The sequence below is a fragment of the Amblyraja radiata genome, chromosome 37, assembly GCF_010909765.2.
Source record: "Amblyraja radiata isolate CabotCenter1 chromosome 37, sAmbRad1.1.pri, whole genome shotgun sequence".
Taxonomy (NCBI): domain Eukaryota; kingdom Metazoa; phylum Chordata; class Chondrichthyes; order Rajiformes; family Rajidae; genus Amblyraja; species Amblyraja radiata.
Genome location: NC_045992.1, coordinates 15160615 through 15186570, shown reverse-complemented (window position 1 = coordinate 15186570; position 25956 = coordinate 15160615). Strand labels below are relative to the sequence as shown.

At 48.3% G+C, this 25956-nt stretch overlaps 1 protein-coding gene across 1 annotated transcript in view; it reads left to right on the top strand.

Annotated features, from left to right (window-relative positions):
- Positions 1–25120, top strand: part of LOC116966334 (S-adenosylmethionine synthase-like) — a 26793-nt gene extending 1673 nt beyond the window's left edge. Inside the window, exons 2-9 of the mRNA XM_033012458.1 lie at positions 3649–3726; positions 5812–5934; positions 9514–9626; positions 10991–11134; positions 12265–12483; positions 13905–14087; positions 19478–19611; positions 24735–25120. Of these exons, the coding sequence (XP_032868349.1) occupies positions 3649–3726; positions 5812–5934; positions 9514–9626; positions 10991–11134; positions 12265–12483; positions 13905–14087; positions 19478–19611; positions 24735–24837 (1097 nt within the window). The 3' untranslated portion in view covers positions 24838–25120. The remainder of the gene's footprint in view (positions 1–3648; positions 3727–5811; positions 5935–9513; positions 9627–10990; positions 11135–12264; positions 12484–13904; positions 14088–19477; positions 19612–24734) is intronic.
- Positions 25121–25956: the final 836 nt, after the last annotated feature.

Here is a 25956-nt window from a genome sequence, read left to right as displayed (position 1 = left end):
ACAGTGAAGATAGCTATATTTGGTTGCAAGAATTCAAAGGTTTGGTTCAGTTTAGTTTATTGTCATGTGTATCAAGGTACAGTGAAAAACTTTTTGTTTCCTGCTATCCAGTCAGCGGAAAGAGTGTACATAACCGCAACGGAGCTTGACTGTTTTATTCTCTTTCAATTGTCCATCATTTTTATTTGTTTTCATAGTTTTTGAATGTTTTTGAAAGTAAGAGACGTTGGGTTTCTCCTCCAATCCACCTCCAAAATACAGTGTAGAAACAAGGAACTGCAGATGCTAGTTTGCACAAAAGGACACAAAATGCTGGAGGAACTCAGCGGGTCAAGCAGCATCTCTGGAGAACATGGAGAGGTGACGTTTTGGATCGGGACCCTAGAGAACCAGCAAACTCCACACAGCCAGACGTTTCAAACCTTCTGAAGAAGGGTCCCGACCCGAAACCTCACCTGTCGATGTTCTCCAGGGATGCTGCCTGACCCGCTGAGTTACTCCAGCACTTGTGTCACTGAGAATTCAAGTGTCCATTTGTATTGCAAGCAGTAGGCCGGTCACAATGTGGCACATCTGTGCAAGATAACCAGTAGAGAAAGGTCTTGAGTTTCTTCGAGAGACTTGTAGCTACAGCACACATTGAGATACCTTCAATTACACGGGATGTTGCGATCGCCACTGCTTGCACATGATGTGACCAAATAACTAAGCGAGAGAACCTTATTGTGGCACATCTGTGCAAGATAACCAGTAGAGAAAGGTCTTGAGTTTCTTCGACCAATTCAAAACCCAAAACTTTTGTTTATTGGCCTTCATTTCTCCCGCCCCCATGTTGCATCCCGCATTCAATCAACAAAGGCATAAAGTGCCAGAGTAATTCAGCGGATCAGGAGAACTTGGATAGGCAACGTTTCAGGTCGAGACCCTTTCTTCAGACTGATTTTAGTAGTGGAAGAGAGGTTGGGGTGGGACAAAGCCTGGCTGGTGATCGGTTTGTTAGCCCTCACCTCTCTTCCAGCTTTCTCCCCCCTCCCCCCCGTCCCCCTCACAATCGGTCTAAAGGAGGTTCCCGACCCAAGATGTCATCTCTCCATGTTCTCCAGAGATGCTGCTTCACCCACAGTGTCATTTATGCACTCTGTATCCATTCATGTCCATAAAAGTGATAGAAGCAGAATTAGGTCATTCGGCCCATCAAGTCTACTCCACCATTCAATCCTGGCTGATCTATCTCTCCCCCCTAATCCCATTCTCCTGCCTTCTCCCCATAACCCCTGACACCCGTACTAATCAAGAATTTATCTCTTCCTTAAGAATATCCATGGACTTGGCCTCCACGGCCTTCTGTGGCAATGAAATCCACAGGTTCACCACCCTCTGACCAAAGAAATTCCTCCACATCTCCTTCCTAAAGGAACGTCTTTTAATTCTGAGGCGATGGCCTCTGGTCCTAGACTCTCCCACTAGTGGAAACATCCTCTCCACATCCACTCTATCCATTCATAAGGGAGTTAGATTGACCTCTAATGACAACCAGAGTGTTGAAATCCTTTAACAAGTTTGGGATAAGATGGCATTCATAAAATAATTCAAAGGCAATTATAATACCAGGAGTAAAAGTTTTTGAGAATGCAGTTAGGTGGGTAGATAAAGGGAAGTTGGTGGATGTGATTTAAGTAGTTTTGCTAAGGTTCCGCGATAAAAGGTGAATGCATAAACATGAGCAATAGTAGGAGCAACAAACAGCACATGCTTTTACTGCACGAGAACCCCTGAGACAGTATTGTGATTTTAGCTTTTCACAACTTATATTAGGAACAAATGAGAAGACAAAGGACATTATGTCAAAGTTTAGTGTAGTTTAGAGATACAGCATGGAAACAGGCCATTTGGCCCACTGAGTCCGTGCCGACTAATGATCACCCGTACACTAGTTCTAGTGTCTTCCCCTTCATCAAAACCCCTCGCAGTAAAGCACAACTTATTGTCCCTCTTCCCAATGGCTTGCTAATTCCTAACACCTGCAGTGTTAACCTTGTACCTATGGTACAGGTTTAGCTTAGTTAACTTTAGAAATACAGCATGGAATATAGGCCCTTCGGCCCACCGAGTCCACGCCAACCACTTGTCCCACTTTGGCCTTTCCCACTTTGCGATTTTTTTTCGTCGACTGCCGGCGTCATTGAGTGACGTACCAGCTCGCCGAAAAACCGTCAAGATGGGCGACAAGCTGCGACAATTTACGCCATCTCGCGTCATCATTTTTCGGGACCTGGGACGACCACAACAGCGACAACATATGACAACATACGACATCCTGCGACCGCACAGACATCAGACGACGACAACCAACATACGTCCACCCGCGGCACGATACAGAAAGATACGACACTGTCTGCAACTTCTGAAGACAAGTAGCGTCATTTTGATCCGTATCTTGAGGCAGGCGCTGGCGCCGGTTGACGTATGATGATGCAGGTTGTCGCAAAGGGAATTCGCCGAGGTCATGGCCTTGCGACATCGTACGTCACCTGGTGTCATCCGGGCAACAACCTACGACGGCACCTACGACAGGAGACGACAGGCAATGTCAAGCCACAGAAGACTGTAGAGGCCAATTCAATGGATATTTTTAAGGCAGAGATAGATAGATAGATTCTTAATTAGTACGGGTGTCAGGGATTATGGGGAATTGGCAGAAAAATGGGGTTAGGAGGGAAAGATAGATCAGCCATAATTGAATGGCGGAGACTGGATGGGCCGAATGGCTTAATTCTGCTCCTTTCTAAGGAGCTGATCGTGGATTTTAGGAGGGCACAACATCCGAGGACGTACACACCACTGAAGATAAATGGGGATACTGTGGATAGGGTGAGCTGCTTTAAATATCTGGGAGTCCACATCTCAGAGGATCTGACATAGACATTACACGCTGCCGCACTGGTGAGTAAGGCAAGGCAGCTCCTTTACCACCTCAGGCAATTGAGGAAATTCAGAGTGTCTCTGAGGATCCTCCAGTGCTTCTACTCAGCGGCTGTGGAAAGCATCTTGTCCGGAAACATCACAATTTGGTTTGGGAATTGCTCTGCCCAGAACAAGAAGGCTCTGCAGAGAGTAGTCTGTTTGGCCGAACGCACTATGGGAACTACACTCGCCCCCCTGCAGGAACTATACATCAGGAGGTGCAACTCCAGAGCCAACAGGATCATGGGGGACCCCTTCCACCCCAGCAACGGACTGTTCCAGCTGCTACGGTCAGGCAAACGCCTCCGTTGCCATGCTGTGAAAACGAAGAGGATGAGAAGGAGTTTCTTCCCAGAGGCCATTAGGACCGTAAACTCCTATCTCTCCAGGAACTAACTTTACTGGACCAATTTACTGTTGTGTTGTGTCTTTTTAAAATTGCTGTTTTTGTCTTTTTTTTCCTCCCACAAATATGTAATATGTGAAAATGTGATTCTGTTCCATTTTGTTTGTAGTTTTCTTGCACAATCCGCGAGCATTGCCACTATTAATTTCACTGCACATCTCGTATGTGTATGTGACGAATAAACTTGACTTGACTTTCACCTTTGACCTTATAACCTTATGACCTTAGAACTTTGACCTTATGACTTGATGCCAATGTTCTCTCCTCCTCTCCTTCAGATAAAATCTGTGACCAGATCAGCGATGCGGTGCTGGATGCCCACCTGCAACAAGACCCTGATGCCAAGGTGGCATGTGGTGAGTGCCATAGAGCTCCTCCTCATGGATGTAGCTCCATGAAGTCCTGAGATATCTGAGAGACATTCATAAGTTGATGGAGCAGTATTAGGGCCATTCATCAAGTCTACTCCACCATTCAATCATGGCTGTTCTATCTTTCCCCCTCAACCCCATTCTCTTGCCTTCGCCCCATAACCCCTGACACCCGTGCTAATCAAAGATCAGAGCTTTGTGATATGGATTTGACATGGATGTGGGTTGATGGAGAGAGTAGCATTTTTGAGAATCCCTGAAATGCCTTTTAAATGTTATTTATAGTCCCTGCCTCAACAACCTCCTCTGGCAGCTCGTTCCTTCACCCACCACCATTTGTGTGGAAACAGTTGCCCCTCTGGAAGGTGGCACAGTGGCGCAGCAGTACAGTTGCTCCCTCGCAGCGCCAAAGACCCAGGTTCGATCCTGACCACGGGTGCTGTCTGTACGGAGTTTGTACATTCTCCCTGTGACCTTGTGGGTTTTCCCCAGGTGCTCCGGTTTCCTCCCACACTCCAAAGTCGTACAGGTTTGTAGGTCAATTGGCTTTGGGGAAACACTGTAAATTGTCCCTAGTATGTGTGTAGGATAGTGCTAGTGCACGGGGTGTTTGCTGGGCGCCGCAAACTCGGTGGACCTGTTCCCACGCTGTATCTCTAAAGTAAAAAAAAATCTAAATCTATAGCAAACATATCCTGCGAAACCTTCGTCAATGACTTCCCTTACAATCTCTTCCTGGTGATGACAAGTTTCTTGTTCAGAAAGATTTCTACTCCCTGGGCAACTTTGTCACCTTCCGTTATTTGAACAATCCCCACTGTTTTCTAGCAGATGGGACCAGTCCATTTGGAGCTGTGAACAATAACAGTTTTGGCTGGGGCGAGATGTTTGCTCCCCCCGTTCTAGAATTACGCACCCTACCAAAAGCCTCACTCTTTCATGAATTTTTCGTTGGCTATTTCATTCCAGCCATGATCACAATGAATGGCGGTGCTGGCTCGAAGGGCCGAATGGCCTCCTCCTGCACCTATTTTCTATGTTTCTATGAAGGACTGGATGAATTTCAGTGTGTAGAATCCAGGAACTGCAGATGCTGGTTTATCAAGGAAAAGACACAAAATGCTGGAGTAACTCATCGGGTCAGGCAGAATTTTCTGAAGAACATGGGCTTATCGGGCAGAAGGGTCCCGGCTCAATGCATCACCCATCCATGTTCTCCAGACCCGCTGAGTTACTCCAGCATTTTGTGTCCTTATTTAGTTTTTAGAGATACAGTGCATAAATAAGCTCCTTGGACGGCACTAGGGACAATTTACAATTTACAGAAGCCAATTGGCCTACAAACCTGCACGTCTTTGGAGTGTGGGAGGAAACCGGAGCACCCGGAGAAAACCCACGCAGGTCACGGGGAGAATGTACAGACTCTGTACAGACAGCACCCATAGTCAGGATCGAACCCGGGTCCCTGGCGCTGTAAGGCAGTAGCTCTACCACTGTGCTGCCCCTGATGCTGACTGACCCGTTGAGTCTCTGCCTCTACCCTTGCCCCATGTTGTCCACTGAGCTCAATACCGACTCTGGACACTCACAATGGTGAGTGTTCCTATCCCGGGAGTTTGCTCTCTGCTTCACAAGGAGCACAAGGCAAAATGTCACCAAATCACCCTCCAAACTCGATGGTATTCGTGTCGGAAAGAACTGCAGATGCTGGTTTAAATCGAAGATAGACACAAAATGCTGGAGCAACTCAACGAGACAGGCGGCATCTCTGGAATGGGTGAAGTTTTTAAGTCTGAAGAAAGGTCTCTGGAGAAGGGGAATGTGATGTTTCGGGTCGAGACCCTTCTTCGGACTGAGGGTCTGTCTGAAGAAGGGTCTCGACCCGATCCCAACTTCTTAACTCAATACCCTGCAGCGTAACAGGCCTGTCAACACAATAGCACATAGTAATCTCAACTACAATGAATTAATAACCATAAACGTCACCCATTCCTTCTCTCCATGGATTACTCCAGCATTTTGTGTCTATCTCCGATTGTATTTGTGTCCTGTTTCTCCACCCCCCTCCAGAGACTGTGTGCAAGACGGGAATGGTGCTGTTGTGCGGTGAGATCACGTCGCGCGCTGTTGTTGATTACCAGCGAGTGGTGAGGGACGCGATCCAATTAATCGGGTACGACAACTCATCCAAAGGTGAGTGTACACTCGTCCTGCCATGTCTGAACATGATGGATGAACCATTCAGGTCTTCTGCGGTCTCCGTGCTTTATTATGGATTATGTTCATAAGTGATAGGAGGAGAATTAAACCATTCGGCCCATCAAGTCTACTCCACCATTCAATCATGTCTGATCTATCTCTCCCTCCTAACCCCATTCTCCTGCCTTCTCCCCATAACCCCTGACACCCGTACTAATCAAGAATCGATCTATCTCTGCCTTAAAAATGTCCACTGACTTGGCCTTCACAGCCGTCTGTGGCAATGAATTCCACAGATTCACCACCCTCTGACTGAAGAAATTCCTCCTCATCTACTTCCCAAAGGAACGTCCTTTAATTCTGAGGCGATGGCCTCTGGTCCTAGACTCTCCCACTTGTAGAAACATCCCCTCCACGTCACAGGCTTTTCACTCTTCGGTAAGTTTCAATGAGGTCCCTCCTCATCCTTCTATACTCCAGCGAGTACTGGCCCAGTGCCGTCCAATCTGCCGTACCATCAAAGTATGCCCGACTCTCGTCAATTACTAAACCCCATGAGATCTTCCATGGGTCACTTTGGTTTCTGGATTCTCTCCAGGTCACACAGTTTTCAGTTGGGACCATTCCTCTGGACTGCTGGGAAATGCTAGATATTTTCCCGCAAAGACTCCCCTCCCCATTCCCACACTGATCTTTCTGTCCTGGGCCCCCTCCATTGCCAGAATGAGGCCATACGCAAACTGGAGGAACAGCACCTCATGTTCCACTTGGGTAGCTTAAACCCAACTATAAATATTGAATCCTCCACTTTTAGATAACACCTCAACTCCTTCTTCGCACCCCCCCCCCCCTCTTCCTTTGCCTCACCTTAGTGCACACCTATTCCTCCCCTCCCACTTACATTCTTTCCTCTAGCTTCACAATTTGTAATTCTTCAATCCTTTTGACTCGCACATCCCACGCCCTCTCTCCCCCAATGACCTCGCCACCCCATCCTAAACACCTATTCCACCTACGTGTTGGAAGGAACTGCAGATGCTGGTTTAACACTGAAGATAGATACAACATGCTGGAACAACTCAGCGGGTCAGACAGCATCCCTGGAGAAAAGGGAATCGGCGACGTTTCGGGTCGAGACCCTTCTTCAGACTGAGAGTCAGGGGAGAGGGCAACTAGGGATATGAAAAGGTACAAAGAACAAATGAATGAAAGGAACGGAAAGAGCAAATCAAGGCCAGCAACGATGACCAAGGAAAGGTGGAGCCCACAATGGTCCATTGTTGGCTGTGGAGAAGGTGATAACGAGTGGATACAAATAGTGAAACTAAGCAGGACGACAGCGAAACTAGTAGGACGACTAGGGTGGGGGAGGGGACGCAAGACTTACTTGAAGTTAGAGAAGTCAATGTTCATACCGTTGGGTTGCAAGCTGCCCAGGCGAAATATGAGGTGCCGTCCCTCCAATTAGCACCTCCTCTTTAACGTTTATCCCTCTGGCTACATATTTCACTCTTCTCTCTCAACCTTACACTCTTCCATTTCCCTTTCATCTTTCACAGTTGTCCACCCATTTGCTAATCAAACCCTCCCCTCACCTGTATCCACCTATCACAGGTTTTTCCCACTCCTACCTCTCTTCCCGCTTCCCACCCCCACCGCTACAATCAGTCTGAAGAAGGGCCCAACCCCAAAAACATTCACCTACGTCCATTCTGCTGCCTGACCCGCTGAGTTCCTCCAACACAATTAATTTACTTACTTACTGCCTATTCAGCCTCCTGGCATGTAGGGCAGCAAGGAAGGTCCTCCTCTCCTGTCTTTTCTGGGCTAACATCTGGACACTACCCCAGGTCAGGTCATCTGTCGATAGCCCTGGAAGTCCATCACGCCCAGTAGCGTTGATTCCTTCAGTTGCTGTTTCCGTAACATATGTGTTTTGCGAGACAGGGTTGTTAGCCCTGTGCTCAACCTCCAACCTGGAGGACCAGTGGATCGCTCTTCGTCTCGCCTCTACCCTTCGACCTGTCCAGCATGGGAGACCCTAACAGGAGACGAATCTCCCGCTGGCATAGCTCTAGGGGTCACTGAGACACACAAGCTCCCCGACTACGACAAGGTTGCAATCAAACGGGGAGCAACACGGAACCTCATGGAAACAGGCAACTTTGGCCCACCGAGTCCATGCCGACCATCGCTCACCCATTCACATTGATTCTGTGTGACCCCACGTTCTCGCCCGTGGGCGGACGTGATCGTGCAGTCTGCAGCGTATACGCCCCCAAAACCAAGCGTGCAGATGCACAAAAGCTAAATACATTCAAGTTTCTCTCAGTGAGGGGGAATATCAGTTAACACTCAATAGATTGAAGTTGATAAGAACTCGATCAAGTTGTATTTTGCATTTAGTTTAGTTTAGTGCAGGTTATTATTGTCACGTGTACCGGGGTCACAGTGAAAAGCTTTTGTGTGCTTGTCGTTCAGTCAAAGAGAAGACTATAATAATAAATTTTATTTTATTTTTTTATTTTATTTTTTTATTTTATTTTACTATGTGAATGCCGTCAAGTTGTCTGCCATTTTGTAAATGGTACAGGAAAATTAATTCTCAAGTAGCAATTTTAGTATTAGTATTTGGAGAGGTTTAATAGTTGTGGTGCCTTAGGGCAGTGGTGGATGCCACTTGATACTGGATTGTACTAGATAGCAAAAACAAAAATAAAAAAATACTGGCTATGCTGAAAAAAGGCACAAAGTGCTGGAGTAACTCAGCAGGTCAGGCAGCATCTCTGCAGAACATGGACTGGTGACGTTTCAGGTCAGGACCTTTCTTCAGACTGAGGTGGGAGCTGAGGGAGAAAGCTGGAAGAGAGGTGCGGGCAGGACAAGGTTTGGCAAGTGATAGGTGGATACAGGTGAGGGGGTGGGGGGAGGGAGCAAAGGCCAGAGAGGAAGTGGCAAAAAGAGTGGGATGGGGAGAGAAGAGGTGAAAATTGTGAAGCCAGAGGAAGGAATCTTGGGGGAAGGGGACAAGAGGAGGGGGATGTGGACAAATAGGTGTGGCACAGGGAAGAAGGGCCGGAAGAACAAAAAGGGGGCGTTACTGGTAAATTAGTTACCTGAAATTGGAGAGTTGGACAAAACCATAAGACATTGAAGAGGAATTAGGCCATTCGGCCCATCAAGTCTATTCCGCCAGTTGATCTATTTTTTCCTCTCAACCCCAATCACTTGCCTTCTCCAGATAACTTTTGATGGCGTTACTAATCAAGAACCTATCAATCTCTACTTTAAAAATACCCAAATGTCTTGGCCTCCACAGCCGTCTGTGGCAATGAATTCCACAGATTCACCTCCCTCTGGCTAAAGAAATTCCTGCTCCTCTCCGTTTCCAAAAATAGGTCCTTTTATTCTGAGGCTGTTCCCTCTGTCCTCGATTCCCCCACTAGTGGAAACATCCTCTCTACATCCACTCTCTCCAGGCTTTTCATTGTCCGGTACGTTGCAATGAGACTGAGACCCCCACCCCCCCCCCCCCCATTGCTAATGGTCTGGCGGGTGTTTTACCGGTTGCAGGCTTTGACTACAAGACCTGCAACGTGTTGGTTGCATTGGAGCAGCAGTCGCCAGACATCGCGCAGGGGGTGCATCTGGACCGGAACGAAGAGGACATTGGTGCCGGAGACCAGGTCAGTCAAGGGTCAAGCTGCCCAATGCTCAGCACTTGTCACAAGTGGACAACACAAGGGCCAATATCTGGCTCCCACATTGACCAACGTCATTGACACCATGGTCACTATGTCATTCTACATTGGGCACTTCTCTGCCACCAGTCGGTGGACACCGGGCATTTCACTGCCCCATCGTCAGTCTGCACTGGGCGCTCCACTGCCCCAATCTAGAAGATGTCTTGGTTGGGTTGCTCGTGGGTCTGGCCAAGCTGGCCATCCGTGAGACACACAGCGCCAGGCGGAGGAGGGCTCTGCCCGAGCCAGCTGCCTGCCCCTTTTCCGGAAATACGTCCGCTCCTGAGTGGTACTAGAGAGGGACTACACGCTGTCCGTGGACACACTGGGGGATTTCCGGGACCGCTGGGCACCGCAGGGGGTGGAATGCGTTCTTAATAAGGCACTATCACCCAACTTGTCCATGCCAACTAAGATGCCCCACCTGCACTCTTCCCACCTGCCCACATTTGGCCCACATCCCTCTAAACCTATCCTATCCATGTACCTGTCCAAATGTTGTTATAGTCCCGGCCTCAACAGCTCGTTCCATAAACTCACCACCCTCTGTGTGGAAAAAGTTGCCCCTTAGGTTCATAGTAAATCTTTCCCCTCTCACTTTGCCCAGGTCCTCTGACTCTTGAATCCCCTCCTCTAAAAGACTCTGTGCATTTACCCTATCTATCCCCCCCCCCCCCCCCCCCATCATGATATTATACACCTTTATAAGATCGTCCCTCATCCTCCTGCACTCCAAGTAATAAAGTCCGAGCTTGCTCAACCTCTCTTCATAACTTAGGCACTCAAGTCCTGGCAACAATTTCATAAATCCTCTCTACACCCTTTCCAGCTTAACAATATCTTTGCTAGGCAAGGTGACCAAAACTGAACACAATGTTCTAAATGTGGCCTGATCAGGGTCAGCACGGTGGCGCAGCGGTAGAGTTGCTGCCTCACAGCGCTGGAGACCCGGGTTCGATCCTGACCACGGGTGCTGTTTGTCTGGAGTTTCTACATTCTCCTTGTGACCGCGTGGGTTTTCTCTGGGTGCCCCGGTTTCACCCCACACTCCAAAGAAATGCGAGCTTGTTTGGCAAAACTGTAAATTGTCCCTGGTGTGTTGGATAGTGCTTGTGTACGGGGTGATCGCTGGTCGTTGCGGGCTCGGTGGGCGGAAGGGCCTGTTTCCGCGCTGTTATCTCTAAAGCAAAGTAAAAGTACCAATGTTTAGTACAACTGTAACATGACCTCCCAACTTCGATACTCACTACTCTCCCGATAGCTCAGGCCCTGTTTTGTTTGGTGACGGTGTCTGCCCCCTTTGCCAGGGCCTGATGTTTGGCTATGCCACAGATGAGACGGAGGAGTGCATGCCGCTGACCATCATGCTAGCCCACCAGCTCAACGCCCGCATGGCCGAGTTACGGCGAGACCACACACTGCCCTGGCTCAGACCTGACTCCAAGACCCAGGTACGTTGGACCCCGTGCTGGGTTGATGAAGGACGTTGTGGGGAGGATTGGAGCGGTTATAATCTGCGCGGTTACAGTAGGACGTGGGCCGGTCGCGGGATTCAATGGTTTAATGCAGCCACACGTGAAATTACTTTTGCATAAATTTCACACGCGGGGGCCGCCATTTTTGGCGCCATTATTCAGCGTCAAAAAGCCCGGTCGGCACGCGCACTCGATGTACTGGATCAGTTCCCGCCAACCGTCGTCCCTCTCCTCGCGTCTGCGCTCATCTCCAGCTCCCGACCAAAGATTATAGAGCAGAGCAAGATAGACCACTCCACCGAAATCCAATGGGCTGACGTGTAGTCACGGCCGCCATTTGTTTATGCCGAACGCGACATCTTTGGTAGCGGGGACGGACTCCACAGTTATACAATCTGCTCTTACATCAGGTCGCAGGGAAGAGCAAAGATACTAGAGGCTCCTCCAGTGTCGTTGGGGGAAGAGGACGTTTCCTCCACTCCTGAGTTGATCCAGGACGGATTCTCGGTCCCCCCGATACCAGATGAAGGCGGCCGGCGGGAGAGCCTCAATCGTCTGCCCGCGGTTGGCGCTCCCGAGGCAGCGGGCGGGCAATGCTCCTCTAGTATCTTTGGTGTAATCAGTGTTGCAGGGAACAGTTTTATATAGCATCGATTACTTCACATATTTAGTTAATAATATTGTAAATTGCAGCTCAATAAAATGGCGTCATGTCATATCCATAATTATTATGGGTATGACATGACGCCATTTTATTGAGCTGCAATTTACAATATTACATTTATTTTTATGGGTGCCTTTCAAGACCATGTCATACTACGCTTTTTTCGTAGAGTGGCGCATCTTGCTCTGCTCTATAATCTTTGCTCCCGACCGGTAATGCCGTCCGACAAGTCTTTGATCGGCTTCCCGCGGCGTGACGAGCCTTCGGGTGGGTTTTTGGTCCCACAAAGCCACGACCCTTCAGGAGGGCCCCCACTGACAGACGCGCCATTTGGGCGACCCCCCCCCCCAACGAGTCTTCAGGTGGGGCCCCGACAAGCGTTCGGTCGGGTCCCTCGGGAAGGCCAGGGACTGACTGAGCCATCAGCCCGCTCCCTCCGCAGGTGACGGTGCAGTACAACCAGGAGAACGGCATGGTTATCCCCGTGCGCGTGCACACCATCGTCATCTCGGTGCAGCACGATGAAGACATCGGCCTGGAGGAGATGCGCAGCATCCTGAAGGAGAAGATCATCGACGTAGTTGTGCCCAAGAAGTACCTGGACGACGACACCATCTACCACCTGCAGCCCAGCGGGAGGTTCGTCATCGGAGGTCCACAGGTCAGTGGCCAGGACCTTGACCACCGGGCAGCAACTCTACCTCCATGCCACCATTCAATAGACAATAGGTGCAGGAGTAGACCACTCAGCCCTTCGAGCCAGCACCGCCATTCAATGTGATCACGGCTGATCATCCCCAATCAGTACCCCGTTCCTGCCTTCTCCCCATATCCCCTGACTCCGCTATTTTTAAGAGCCATGCCTAGCTCTCCCGTGAAAACATCCAGAGAACCTGCCTCCACCGCCCTCTGAGGCAGAGACTTCCACAGTCATGGCAGCACAGCGGTAGAGTTGCTGCCTTACTGCAAAATGCAGCACCAGAGACCCTGGTTCAATCCCGACCACGGGTGCTGTCTGTATGGAGTTTGTACGTTCTCCCCGTGATCTGCGTGGGTTTTCTCCGAGATCTTCGGTTTACTCCCATACTCCAAAGACGTACAGGTTTGTAGGTTAATTGGCTTGATAAAAATGTTAAATTGTCCAAGTTGGGGATATGCAGAGTACTGCCCTGCCGACTACAAAATTCAGAAGGATTCCACAGAGCCATCACCTTCTGACCAAAGAAACTCTCCCTCATCACGATTCTAATGGTGGCGCAGCGGTAGAGTTGCTGCCTCACGGAGCCAAATGGTTCAATCCTGACTAAGGCTGCTTGCCTGTACGGAGTTTGTACGTTCTCCCCGTGAGTGTTCCCTGGGCGCTCCACCCCCCCCCCCCCCCCCCCCCCCCCCCACACTCCAAAGGTATGCAGGTATGCCTTTGATAAAGATTGAAAATTGTCCTTGGCGTGTGGGATAGTTCTCAGTGTATGTGGTGATCGTTGGTCAGCATGGACTCGGTGGGCCGAAGGGCCTGTTTCCTCGCTGTATCTCTAAACTAAACTAGTGGAAACATCTCCACATCCACTCTCTCCGGATCTTTCGCTATTCCGTAAGTTTCATAGAGAGGCAATGAATTCCACAGATTCACCACCCTCTGGCTAAAGAAATTCCTCCTCATCTCCATTCTAAAGCTATGTTCTTTTATCCTAGTCATAGAGTGATACAGCAGGGAAACAGGCCCTTTGGCCAAACTTGCCCACACCAGCCAACATGTCCCAGCTACACTAGTCCCACTTCCCTGCGTTTGTCCCATGTCCCTCCAAACCTGTCCTATCCATGTACCTATCTAACTGTTTCTTAAATGTTGGCCTCAACCACCTCCTCTGGCAGCTCGTTCCATACGCTCACCACCCTTTGCGTGATAAAGTTACCCCTCAGATTCCTATTAAATCTTCTCCCCTTCACCTTAAACCTATGTCCTCTGGTCCTTGATTCCCCAACTCTGGGCAAGAGACTCTGTAAGTCTACCCGATCTATTCCTCTCGTGATTCTCTCATGACCCTGATTCTAGTTGATGTGTCGTGTGCTTGGTTGGTTCAGGGCGATGCGGGGGTCACCGGCCGCAAGATCATCGTGGACACGTACGGTGGATGGGGAGCACATGGCGGAGGGGCCTTCTCGGGCAAGGACTGCACCAAGGTGGACCGGTCTGCCGCCTACGCCGCCCGCTGGGTAGCCAAGTCCCTGGTGAAAGCTGGTCTGTGCAAACGCGTCCTGGTGCAGGTGAGAATGGTGGCGTGGTGCAGTGACACGACACAGTGGTGAGGCACAGTGACACGGCGCAGCTCGGTGGTGAGGCACGGTGGCGTAGTGACAGCACGGTGACACGGCATGGTGGTAGAGTTGCTGCCTTAAGGGCCTGTCCCACTTTCACGACCTAATTCACGACCTCTGCCGAGTTTGCCCTTGACTCGTACTCGCAGCATAGTTGTCACGAGGTCGTAGGTAGGTCGTAGCAGGCCGTGATGCTAGTCGTAGGTACTCGTGACATCAAGTAGGTCGGGGCGTTTTTTCTAGCCTGATGAAAAATGTCCACGAGTAAAAAAAGTCGTGAAAGTAGGACAGGCCCTTTACAAGGCCAGCGACCAGTCAGATCCTCGCCCTGTTCCCAACATAATAGACACACTCCAAGGACACAAGAACGCAAGGAATGGAGGATAAAAATTGCACCTCTGTATTCTGTGTCTGTGGAATGTGTTTGTTGTAGTCACATCAAGACCCAGGTTCGATCCTGACCACAGGTGCTGTCTGTATGGAGTTTGTACGTTCTCCCCCTGACATTTCTCTGAGGTCTTCGGTATCCTCCCACACTCCAAAGACAAACAGTTTTGTAGGTTAACTGGCTTGGTGTAAATGTAAATTGTCCCTAGTGTGTGTAGGATAGTGTTAGTGTGCTGGGATCGTTGGTCGGCTCAGTGAGCCAAAGGGCCTGTTTCCACGCTGTATCTCTAAACTAAACTCCATACCATCGAGGTCACACAGTGTAGACCGCCGGGTTCAGTAGCTTCAGGTGTGATAGAATTGGAGGGGCAAGAGGTGGTGGTGTTGCATTGCTAGTCAGGGAAGATATTACAGCAGTGCTTTGGAAGGATAGATTGGAGGGCTCATCTAGGGAGGCTAGGGAAGCGGAAAATCAAAATGTGACAGGAGGATCCAGAATGTGTGAAGATAAAGCTCTAGATGTAAAAGGGGCAAAAACGGAAAGGAAGGGTAGTAAAAATCATCTGAAAGTGCTTTATCTAAATGCACGGAGTATTCGAAATAAGATAAATGAATTAACGGTGCAATTAAGTATATATAGTTATGATATCGTGGCCATTACGGAGACATGGCTGCAAGGGGATCAGGACTGGGAGTTGAATATAGAGGGGTACTCGACGATTAGAAAAGATAGACAGGAAAGAAAGGGAGGAGGGGTGGCCCTTTTAATAAGGGAGGGAATAACGGCAATAGAGAGGAAGGATATTGCGTTGAGGGATCAGGATAGTGAAACAGCTTGGGTACAGATAGAGAATAACAAGGGGAAAAAAAACACTAGTGGGTGTAATTTATAGACCTCCAAATAGCTGTGACGCTGTTAGTCAGAACATAAATCTGCAAATAGTTGACGCATGTAAAAAGGGAACTGCTGTAATCATGGGGGACTTCAATTTTCATATTAATTGGGCAAACCAAACTGGGCAGGGTAGACTAGAGGAAGCGTTTATAGAATGTATTAGAGACGGGTTCCTAGAACAGTATGTCACAGAACCGACAAGGGGGGAGGCAATCTTGGATCTGGTCCTGTGTAATGAAGCAGGATTAATTAAAAATGTCATAGTTAGGGACTCGTTGGGAACAAGTGACCACAATATGGTCGAATTCCATATTCAAATAGAAGGGGAGCAGGTTGAAACTCAGGCTAGGGTGCTTAGTCTAAATAAGGGGGATTATGAAGGTATGAGGACTGAGCTGATCAAAGTTGACTGGGATAGCAGACTCAAGAATAAGACGGTACATGAGCAGTGGTGTACGTTTAAGGATCTGCTGTATAACCTTCAAGAAAAATTTATTCCTATGAAGAAAAAAAGGGGTAAGGGTAAGAACAGTCAGCCATGGCTCAGTAAAACTATAAAGGATAGTATTCGGCTGAAGGCAAGGGCATATAAGGTAGCCAGAGATAGTGGGAGGGTAGAGGATTGGGAAGCATTTAAAGGTCAGCAAAAAATAACTAAGAGATTAATTAAGTCGGGGAAAATAGACTATGAAAGGAATTTAGCGAACAACATAAAAACTAATAGTAAGAGTTTTTATAGCTATATAAAAAGAAAAAGGGTGGCTAAGGTGAACGTTGGTCCATTGGAGGGTGAGACTGGAGAGTTGTTGGTGGGGAACATGGAAATGGCAAAGGCATTAAACGAGTATTTTGTATCAGTCTTCACCATAGAAGACACAAAAAATATTCCAACGCTGGATAAACAGGGGGCGGTAGGAATGGAGGAGCTAAATACTATTAAGATCACCAAGGAGGTGGTATTAGGGAAATTAATGAGACTGAGGGAGGATAAATCCCCTGGGCCTGATGGATTACATCCAAGGGTCTTGAGGGAGATAGCGGGGGGGATTGTGGATGCATTGGTGATAATTTTCCAAAACTCCCTGGAGGCAGGAACGGTCCCAGTGGATTGGAAAATAGCCAATGTAACACCTATATTTAAAAAAGGAAGTAAACAGAAGGCGGGTAACTATAGACCGGTTAGTCTAACATCGGTGGTGGGTAAAATGTTAGAGACAATTATTAAAGAAACACTAACGGGGCACTTGGATAAACATGACTTCATCGGACAGAACCAGCATGGTTTTGTGAAGGGGAAGTCCTGTTTAACGAATCTGCTCGAATTCTTTGAGGAAGTAACAACCCGGGTGGATAAAGGGGAACCGGTGGATGTGGTATACTTGGACTTCCAAAAGGCTTTTGACAAGGTGCCACATAAGAGACTATTGCTAAAAATAAAAAATTATGGGATTGGGGGTAATATATTAGCATGGGTAGAGGATTGGCTAACAAATAGGAAGCAGAGAGAGGGGATAAATGGTTCATACTCGGGATGGCAACCGGTAACTAGCGGGGTTCCGCAAGGGTCGGTGCTGGGACCCCAGTTGTTCACAATTTATATAAATGATTTGGAGGAGGGAACCAAGTGTAATATATCAAAATTTGCGGACGATACAAAAATGGGAGGAAAAGTAGGGGATGAGGAGGATAGGAAGAGTCTGCAAAAGGATATAGATAAGCTAGGTGAGTGGGCAACAACTTGGCAGATGAAATTTAATACTAATAAATGTGAAGTCATTCACTTTGGGAAAAAAAATGATAGGGCAAGTTATTTTCTAAATGAGGAGGAGCTGCGTTGTAATGCAACGCAAAGGGATCTAGGGGTATTAGTACATGAATCACTAAAAGTCAGTATGCAGGTGCAGCAAGCAATCAGGAAGGCCAATGGAGTTTTGGCCTTTATTGCTAGGGGATTGAGTATAAAAACACGGAGGTCTTGCTGCAGCTGTACACAGTATTAGTGAGACCACATTTGGAATACTGTGTACAGTTCTGGGGTCCATACTTAAGAAAGGATGTACTAGCCCTGGAGGCAGTGCAGCGAAGGTTTACAAGATTAATTCCTGCAATGAGGGGATTGACATATGAGGAAAGGTTAAGTAAGCTGGAACTCTACTCTTTGGAGTTTAGAAGAATGAGAGGCGATCTCATTGAAACATATAAGATCGTGAGGGGCCTTGATCGGGTGGATGCACCGAGGATGTTCCCAATGATCGGGGAAACTAGAACTAGGGGACATAGTTGCAGAATAAGGGGGGGCTCTTTTGGAACTGAGATGAGGAAGAACTTCTTCACCCAGAGGGTGGTTAATTTATGGAATTCACTGCCCCAGGGAGCAGTGGAAGCAGAAACGTTAAATATATTTAAGTCTAAAATAGATGTTTTTTTAACTGCCAAGGGGATAAGGGGCTACGGGGAGAGGGCAGGGATATGGACCTAGGTATGGTTAGTATAGTAAGACCTGAGTGATCTCCTGGACAAGTGTCGATCGCCTGGATTGGGGTCGGAGAGGAATTTCCCGGATTTTTTTCCCGAATTGGACCTGGGTTTTTATCCGTTTTTTTGCCTCCCCCAGGAGATCACGCGGTTCTTGGGGTGGAGAGGGGTGATAGCGGTATAAAGGGGAGGGTAGTGTCTTGTGTTCTGTGTCTTGTGTCTACTGTTTGTGGGTAAGTGTGTCTGTTTAGTGTTCAGCCATGAGCGAATGGCGGTGCGGGCTCGACGGACCAGGTGGTCTACTCTCGCACCTACTTTCTATGTTTCTATGTTTCTATGTTCAAAGCGGCTCTGCACCGACTCTCCGTTTAACGGCAGAAATCCCTGGTTTTATCGAGACAAGAGTATAGCTTCAATTTCACCAATGCAGCCAGCATCGCCACTGCATTAGGCAGCCATGCATTAACGTCAATACAGCCACTGCTGGGTGCTGCATTCTTTGGAAAGGAATTCAGGCTGGTTTGAATATGGAGATTGAAGTCTGCTGGTAGGCACAAAAATCTGGAGTAACTCAGCGGGACAGGCAGCATCTCTGGAGAGAAGGAATGGGTGACGTTTCGGGTCGAGACCCTTCAGGGTTCCCGCTCAAGCAACCCCACCTGGCCCATTTTTGTGCTCCTTCATGTTCAGTTTAGTTTAGTTTAGTTTATTGTCACGTGTACAGTGAAAAGCTTTTGTTGCGTGCTAACCAGTCAGCGGAAAGACAATACATGATTACAATCGAGCCGTCCACAGTGTACAGATACATGATAAGGGAATAACATTTAGTGCAAGGATAGTCCGAGGTTCACCAATGAGGTAGATAGTAGTTCAGGACTGCTCGCTAGTTGTGGTAGGATGATTCAGTTGCCAGATTTTGAATTGCCACCGAGTTTAGTCCCAGTATTCTGTCCTGTGTGAATATTGTGAGCAATGCGTCTCCGTCAATGATAAACCTGCGTGACTAAGCACGAACACACCTCCGAGGGGTCATAAGGTCATAAATGATAGGAGCACAATTAGGCCATTCGGCCCATCAAGACTACTCCTCAAGTCTTCGGTCTAAACTAGTACCTGCAGTTCCTCCCTACACCGCGAGTGAGTGAGTGATTGTGGGCAGTGGTGATTTCAGGAGTGACCGTGATGTGAGTGAGCGAGTGAGTGAGTGAGGTCGTGATTTTGGGAGTGAGTGACCAGGGAGTGACTGAGAGTGATGGTGGGCGGCAGTGATTAAGGAGGAACTGCAGATGCTGGAAAATCAAAGGTAGACAAAAATGCTGGAGAAACTCAGCAGGTGCAGCATCAGAGTCTGAAGAAGAGTTTTGGCCCGAAACGTTGCCTATTTCCTTCGCTCAATAGATGCTGCTGCACCTGCTGAGTTTCTCCAACATTTTTGTGTATCTGTGGTCGGCAGTGATGTTGGGACTCTGTGCTTGACCCTCCTATACACAAGACATGCCTCCTGCCGCTGTAGAACGGGCCACGCCATGACACGCTGACCACGCACGATTCCTGACCACGCTCTCCCCGCTCTGATCTCCAGGTTGCCTACGCCATTGGAGTTGCCGAGCCCCTCTCCATCTCCATCTTTTCCTACGGAACGTCCCAGATGGGTGACCGGGCCCTGATGGAGATTGTGAGGAAGAACTTTGACCTTCGACCCGGAGTGATTGTCAGGTAAAGTGAACTAGTTTCGAAGAAGGGTCTCGGCCCGAAAGGTCACCTACTCTTCTCCTCCAGAGATGCTGCCTGACCTGCTGGGTATTCTTTACTTTAGACTTTAGAGATACAGTGCGGAAACAGGCCCTTGGGGCCCACCAAAGCCACAGCGACCAGTGATCAGACTAACACCATCCTACACACACACAAGGGAAATTTTTCCAAGTTTTTAATCAAAGACAATGAACCTACAAACCCGCACGTCTTTGGAATGTGGGTGGTAACTGGAGCAGCCGGAGAAAACCCACGCGGTCACAGGGAGAACGTGCAAACACTGTACAGACAGCACCCGTAGTCGGGATCGAACTCGGGTCTCTGGCGATGTGAGGCAGCAACAGCTTACATTTATTCCAGCGCTTTGGGTTCTTTTGTTTCATTTGGGTTGGTTGGGGTTGGCACAGGTTCCCCTGAGCCATGCTTGGGGTGAACATTGCCATCATTTGATGGTCCACTGGGAAGTGTATGCAAGCTGGCACATTCACTGCCAGGGCAACTCACGGCCGTGCAAAACCAGCCAGACAGGAAAAGGTTCCCTCCCGGTTTAATGCGGGAACCATGTTAGAGTACAGTCACCTCCGACAACGAGCAAACCTGGAGACCACACCTCCAAGGAAAGGACACAGAGTGCCGGAGTAACTTTGTCAGAGGGTGGTCAACCTGTGCGATTCTTTGCCACAGAAAGAGGTGGAGGCCAAGTCAGTGGATATTTTTAAGGCAGAGATAGATAGATTCTTGATTAGTACGGGTGTCAGGGGTTGTGGGGAGAAGGCAGGAGAATGGGGTTAGGAGGGAGCGATAGATCAGACATGATTGAATGGCGGAGTTGACTTGATGGGCCGAATGGTCTAATACTACTCTTATCACTTATGACATAACTCAGCGGATCAGCGGATGGGGTAATTTTAAAGCAGGGATTGACAGACACCTAATTGGTCAGGGTAGTCAAGGGTTATCGGGAGGAGGCAGGAAAATGGGGTTGAGAGGGAAAGATCGATCAGCCATGAATGAATGATGGATCAGCCATGTGACAAGTTAAAGTGACATTTTTTGTTTTGCATGCCCAAGGTATACAAATAGTGGCCACAGGAAGGGCACTGAGAAAGTTACAAGTATCCCAATTTTTAAACAAACCATTTTTAACACATCTCACTTTGGTCCCCCCTCGATCTCGGTGGTCCCCCCACGCTGGGTCCTCCTCTCTTCTCCCTCACGAATAGCGGAGTAGACTCGATGGGCTCACGGGATTCCATAGAACAAGTGTGAATGGGTGATCGTCGGTCGGCATGGACTTGGTGGGCCGAAGGGCCTGTTTCCACGGTGTATCTCTGAACTAAACCTACGTACTTCTGCTTCTATGACATGAGCGTGATCATCTTGCTTCCCTGGAGAACGTGGATGGGTGGCGTTTTGGGTCGGGACCCTTCTTCGGACTTCTTTGGAATGGAATACATGTGTCATGTGTATACCTTTGTCCGCCCCCCCCCCCCCCCCCCCCCCCTGGCAGTCCCCCCACATTATTCTTCCATCACGCTCACGGTGGTCCCCCCCATTCGGGTGTTTTGGGAGGTTAAAGCGGGGGGGGGGGGGGGGGGGTAAACATGAATCCTCCCCCTCCTTAGACAGCCTCACCCAGTCCAGAAGCAATCATTCCCATTACTCCTATCTAAAAAAATGGGGAGAAAGCAGGGGAATGGGGTTAGGAGGGAGAGATAGATCAGCCATGATTGAATGGCGGAGTAGACTTGATGGGCCGAATGGCCCAATTCTACCCCTATCACTCATGAACATTTCTATAGTAGTCAAAAAAGGACAAAGCTCTTAGTTCTTTCACTGGCCCAGTAACCTTTCCTTCATATTCCATCGGTGGAGTAGCCTTTGTACAGACATTACACATGACTGAACAATAGGCACTCCCTCTCTGTTATTTATCTTTCTTTGTTGTTTTTTCCCTATTATTCGCCAGGACTCTGTCCTGAAACATCGGTCAATTGCTGCAGGCAGTTCTGGAGAGTTTTCAACCCCATGAATAAACAGAAAGTGTCTGGAGTGGGAAGACCCTTTCATTCCTGCCCACAGTATTTTCAAGTAGCAATCCCTGTACAAACTCTCAATTGTTTCTCTGTAGTGCCCCGGAGATTAGAATCCAGCGTGTTATGTCACATCGTGCTCCCAGCCAGAGCCTTATAGACCTGCTTTTACACGAATACTGACTGTACGGCACTGTGTCGCAGCGGTAGAGTTGCTGCCTTACAGCACCAAAGACTCGCTGGTCGGCCCGGACTCGGTTGGACGAAGGGCCTGTTTCCACGCTGTATCTCTAAACTAAACTAAAATGGACACGGTATCAAAGTTATGAGCAGTTTAGTTTGGAGATACAACATTCAAACAGGATGCAGCATTACAAACATGCACCAAGTCCATGCCGACCAACAATCACCCATTCACCAATCACCTGTCCTTTTTCTCCATTGATGCTGCCTGACCCACTGAGTTACTCCAGCATTTTTGTCTACCCATTCACACTGTTTCAACGTTGTCCCAATTTCATATGCTACACACTAGGGGAAAAATTGCCAGAAGCCAATTAACCTGCTAAACCCGTGCATCCTTGGAATGTGGGAGGAAACCAGAGCACCTGGAGGAAACCCACGCGATCACAGGGAGAACGTACAAACTCTGAACTGAGCACCCATAGGCAGTGGAGAAATAGGTCCTTCAGCTCACCGAGTCCGCGTCAACCATCAATTACCCCGTACATTAGTACAAATACACACTAGGGACAATCTACAATATTTTTTAACTGAAGCCCATTAACCTATAAACCTGCACATCTTCAGCATGTGGGAAGAAACTGGAGCACCCAGAGAAAACCCACACGGTCACGTGGAGTTTGTGCAGACGGCGCCCGTAGTCAGGATCGAACCCGGATCTCTGCTGCTGTAAGGCAGAAGCTCTATCGCTGTGCCAGCCTAAAGTAGAGTAGACCCGAGCACAGAGAGGACAAAGGAGTCAGGAAGAAGTTACAACTCAAAAACTATCAAACTGGGTTCAAGGTCTGTGGTAAAGTTTAACAGGTCACAAGGTCATGATGCCAAAAAAAAAACGCAGGCAGAGAAATCAAAGTCCGGATCAGAAGGTCAAAACCCCACAAGAAAAGGTAAATGGTGAACAAGACTCAGAAAGAGCAAATTCCAGACAGCAAAGACAAGAACAAATATCAGAGCTTAAATAGGGAACTCAATAGGCAGCTCAAATGATAATGAATTAAAGTCATGCCTCCATGAAGTAAAGAATGGGGCTGCTTCTCTGCAGGGTAGATGGTCTGGTCTCGGAGAGGGATACGCCATGTTGGAATTTGCAGTGTGTGCATAAATTGGTGGGCAGTTAAGAAAAGGGGAACTTAAAGAGGTGTTTAGATGATCAATTTGATGGCAGGTCACCTGTGAGGTGATACGTTTATCAAAAGGACATGGCCATTCAATATTATAGGTTAAAAGGATGCTAAGGATTTGTCCATAGACCATCCCTCTTCAACAGTTGTTGCAGATATACAGTCATAAGTCATAGGAGCGGAATTAGGCCATTCGGCCCATCTAATCCACTCCGTCATTCAATCTTGGCTGATCTATCTTTTGTTCCCAACCCCATTCACCTGCCTTCTCCCCAGAATCCCTGACACTTGTACTAATCAAGAATCTATCTACCTTAATTCTGCCTTAAAAATATCAATTGACTTGGCCTCCACAGCTTTCTGTGGCGATGAATTCCACAGATCCCTAAAGAACTTCCTCCTCATCTCCTTTCTAAAGGAATGTCCTTTAATGCTGAGGCTGTGCCCTCTGGCCCTAGACTCTCCCACTAGTGGAAACATCCTCTCCACATCCACTCTATCCAAGCCTTTCACCATTGAAATCAGCATCAATTGTGTTCAATGTGGAACAAGCTTCAGTCTACCCCTCGATAGTAGAGGGAGTTGTACAGTTTGATAGCCACGGTGAAGAAGGATCTCTTGTGGCGTTCTGTGCTGCATCTTGGTGGAACCAGTCTGTTGCTGAAGGTGCTCCTCAGGTTGACCAGCGTGTCAAGGGTTAGAAGACTGAAATATAAAGAGAGATTAGCAGGACTTGGACCCTGATCCTCGACCAAGGGAAATGATCTGGTGAAACAGGATAGAATGGATGCTTTAAGAACTCCGCTTCCCTTTATCATATATCTGTACACTGTAAATGACTTTATTGTAATCGTGTATTGCCTTTCCACTGACTGGTTAGCACGCAACAAAATCTATTCACTGTACACGTGTCAATAAACTCAACTAAAACTGCATTAAGAAAGTAGCAAAGGCATGGGCCAAATGAGCTGAACACAAACATAGAACATGGAACCTAGTACAGTCCACACAAGAACAGGCCCTTCGGCCCACAATGTCCATGCCGAACATGATGCCAAGACCATCTCTCATCTACCTGCACAAAATCCAGATCCCTCCATGTGTCCACGTGCCTATACAAAAGCCTCTAAATGCCACTATCGTTTCAGCTTCAACCACCCACCCTTGCAGTGTGTTCCAGGCACTCACCACTCTGTGTAAAAAAGGTTACCCCGCACATCTCCTTTTGCCCCCTCTCACCTTAAAGCTACACCCTCTGGTGTTCGGAATTAGAGTTGCTTGCGCCAACAAAGTTAGAACTGACATCAGGAAACTCCACGATCACAATTATTTACAGCTAGCAATGGGTTTGCAAGCAGAGAACCAGATAGGAAACCTTCAGCCCTCGTTGGTGGAGGATTAAGATAGTTTGGTTACTTGTCCTCACTTCAGTCTCTCTGTCTCTCTCTGTCTATTTCCCTCCCCCTCTTTCCTCTCTTCTTCCCCTTCCCCTTCCCCCTCCCCCCCACATCCCCTCCTCCTCCCCACCTCTTTCTCTCCCTTTCTTCCCCCTCTCCCTCTTTCTCTCCTTGTTCTTTCTCTCCCCCTCTCTCCCTTTCTCTCCCTCTCTCTCCCTCTCTCCCCCTCTCCCCCTCTCCTCCACTGTACAACTGAGCCACCCTGTTACAGTGAAACATGTTTCCTCTTGCAGGGACCTGAACCTGAAGAAGGCAATGTACCAAAAGACTGCCTGCTACGGCCACTTTGGCAGGAGCGAGTTCCCGTGGGAGGTGACCAAGAAGCTGAGCTTCTAACCGCACCAAGCCCGGTTCCCGACCTGCTGCAATTCGCACCGATGAACTCACCAAAGGCCTCCTGCTCGGAATTCCATTTCAGATTGTCTGCTTGTGGTAGCTACTCGAGCTAGGCCCAGATCCTCGGCTCCAGATTTGACCAACCACATCCACCTCAACATTGACCTGTCAGTGAGGAGCTGTATCTCCTTCCCTGGGGACTTCCATTCTGATGCCCAACACTTGATTACATCTCGACAATGGAGCGTAAATACTTTTCATTTAAAGGAATTACAACTTCTAATTGTTGTGGAGGTGATCGTCAGCTGAATCCTACGATCCACTTGATACTTTCACAAACCCCCTTTCCCTCCTGAGTCACAAAGACCATGGCAAAATGGGTCACAAATGTACAAAATATAGGGCTTTGATACATCTTGTACATCAGCTGAGGCACTGATGAGAATGAGTAGTTCAACCAATATATCAAGGTTCATATTATGAAATTGAGCATTGTAATCCCTTTTATCTTTTGTTTCGCTTACCCCAAATCAGTCTGAAGAAGGGTCCTGACCCAAAGCATCACACATTCCTTCTCTCCTGAGATGCTGCCTGTCCTGCTGAGTTACTCCAGCTTTTTGTGCCTATCTTTAGTTTTGAGAAACAGCACGGAAACAGGCCCTTCAGCCCACCGGGTCCGTCCCGACCAGCGATCCCCGCACATTCACACGATCCTGCACCCACTAGGGACAAGTTTTACATTTACCAAGCCAATTAACCTACAAACCTGTACGTCTTTGGAGTGTGGGAGGAAACTGAAGATCTTGGAGAAAATCCACGCAGGTCACGGGGAGAACGTACAAACTCCGTACAGACAGCAGCCGTAGTCGGGATCGAACCCGGGTCTCCGTCACTGCATTCGCTGTAAGGCAGCAACTCTACCGCTGGGCCACCATAATCAGCATCTGCAGTTCCTTTCCACATATTGAAATCCACATTGAAATCTAAGTCCAAGTGGTTCAAAGCTGTGGCTGCTTGTGTTATGCCCCAAAATTATAAAATCCAACCTAAAGCTTTGAAATCAGCAGCTCAAAATTCCCACACCTGCATTTCCTCACTTGACTTTTACAAAGAAATAGC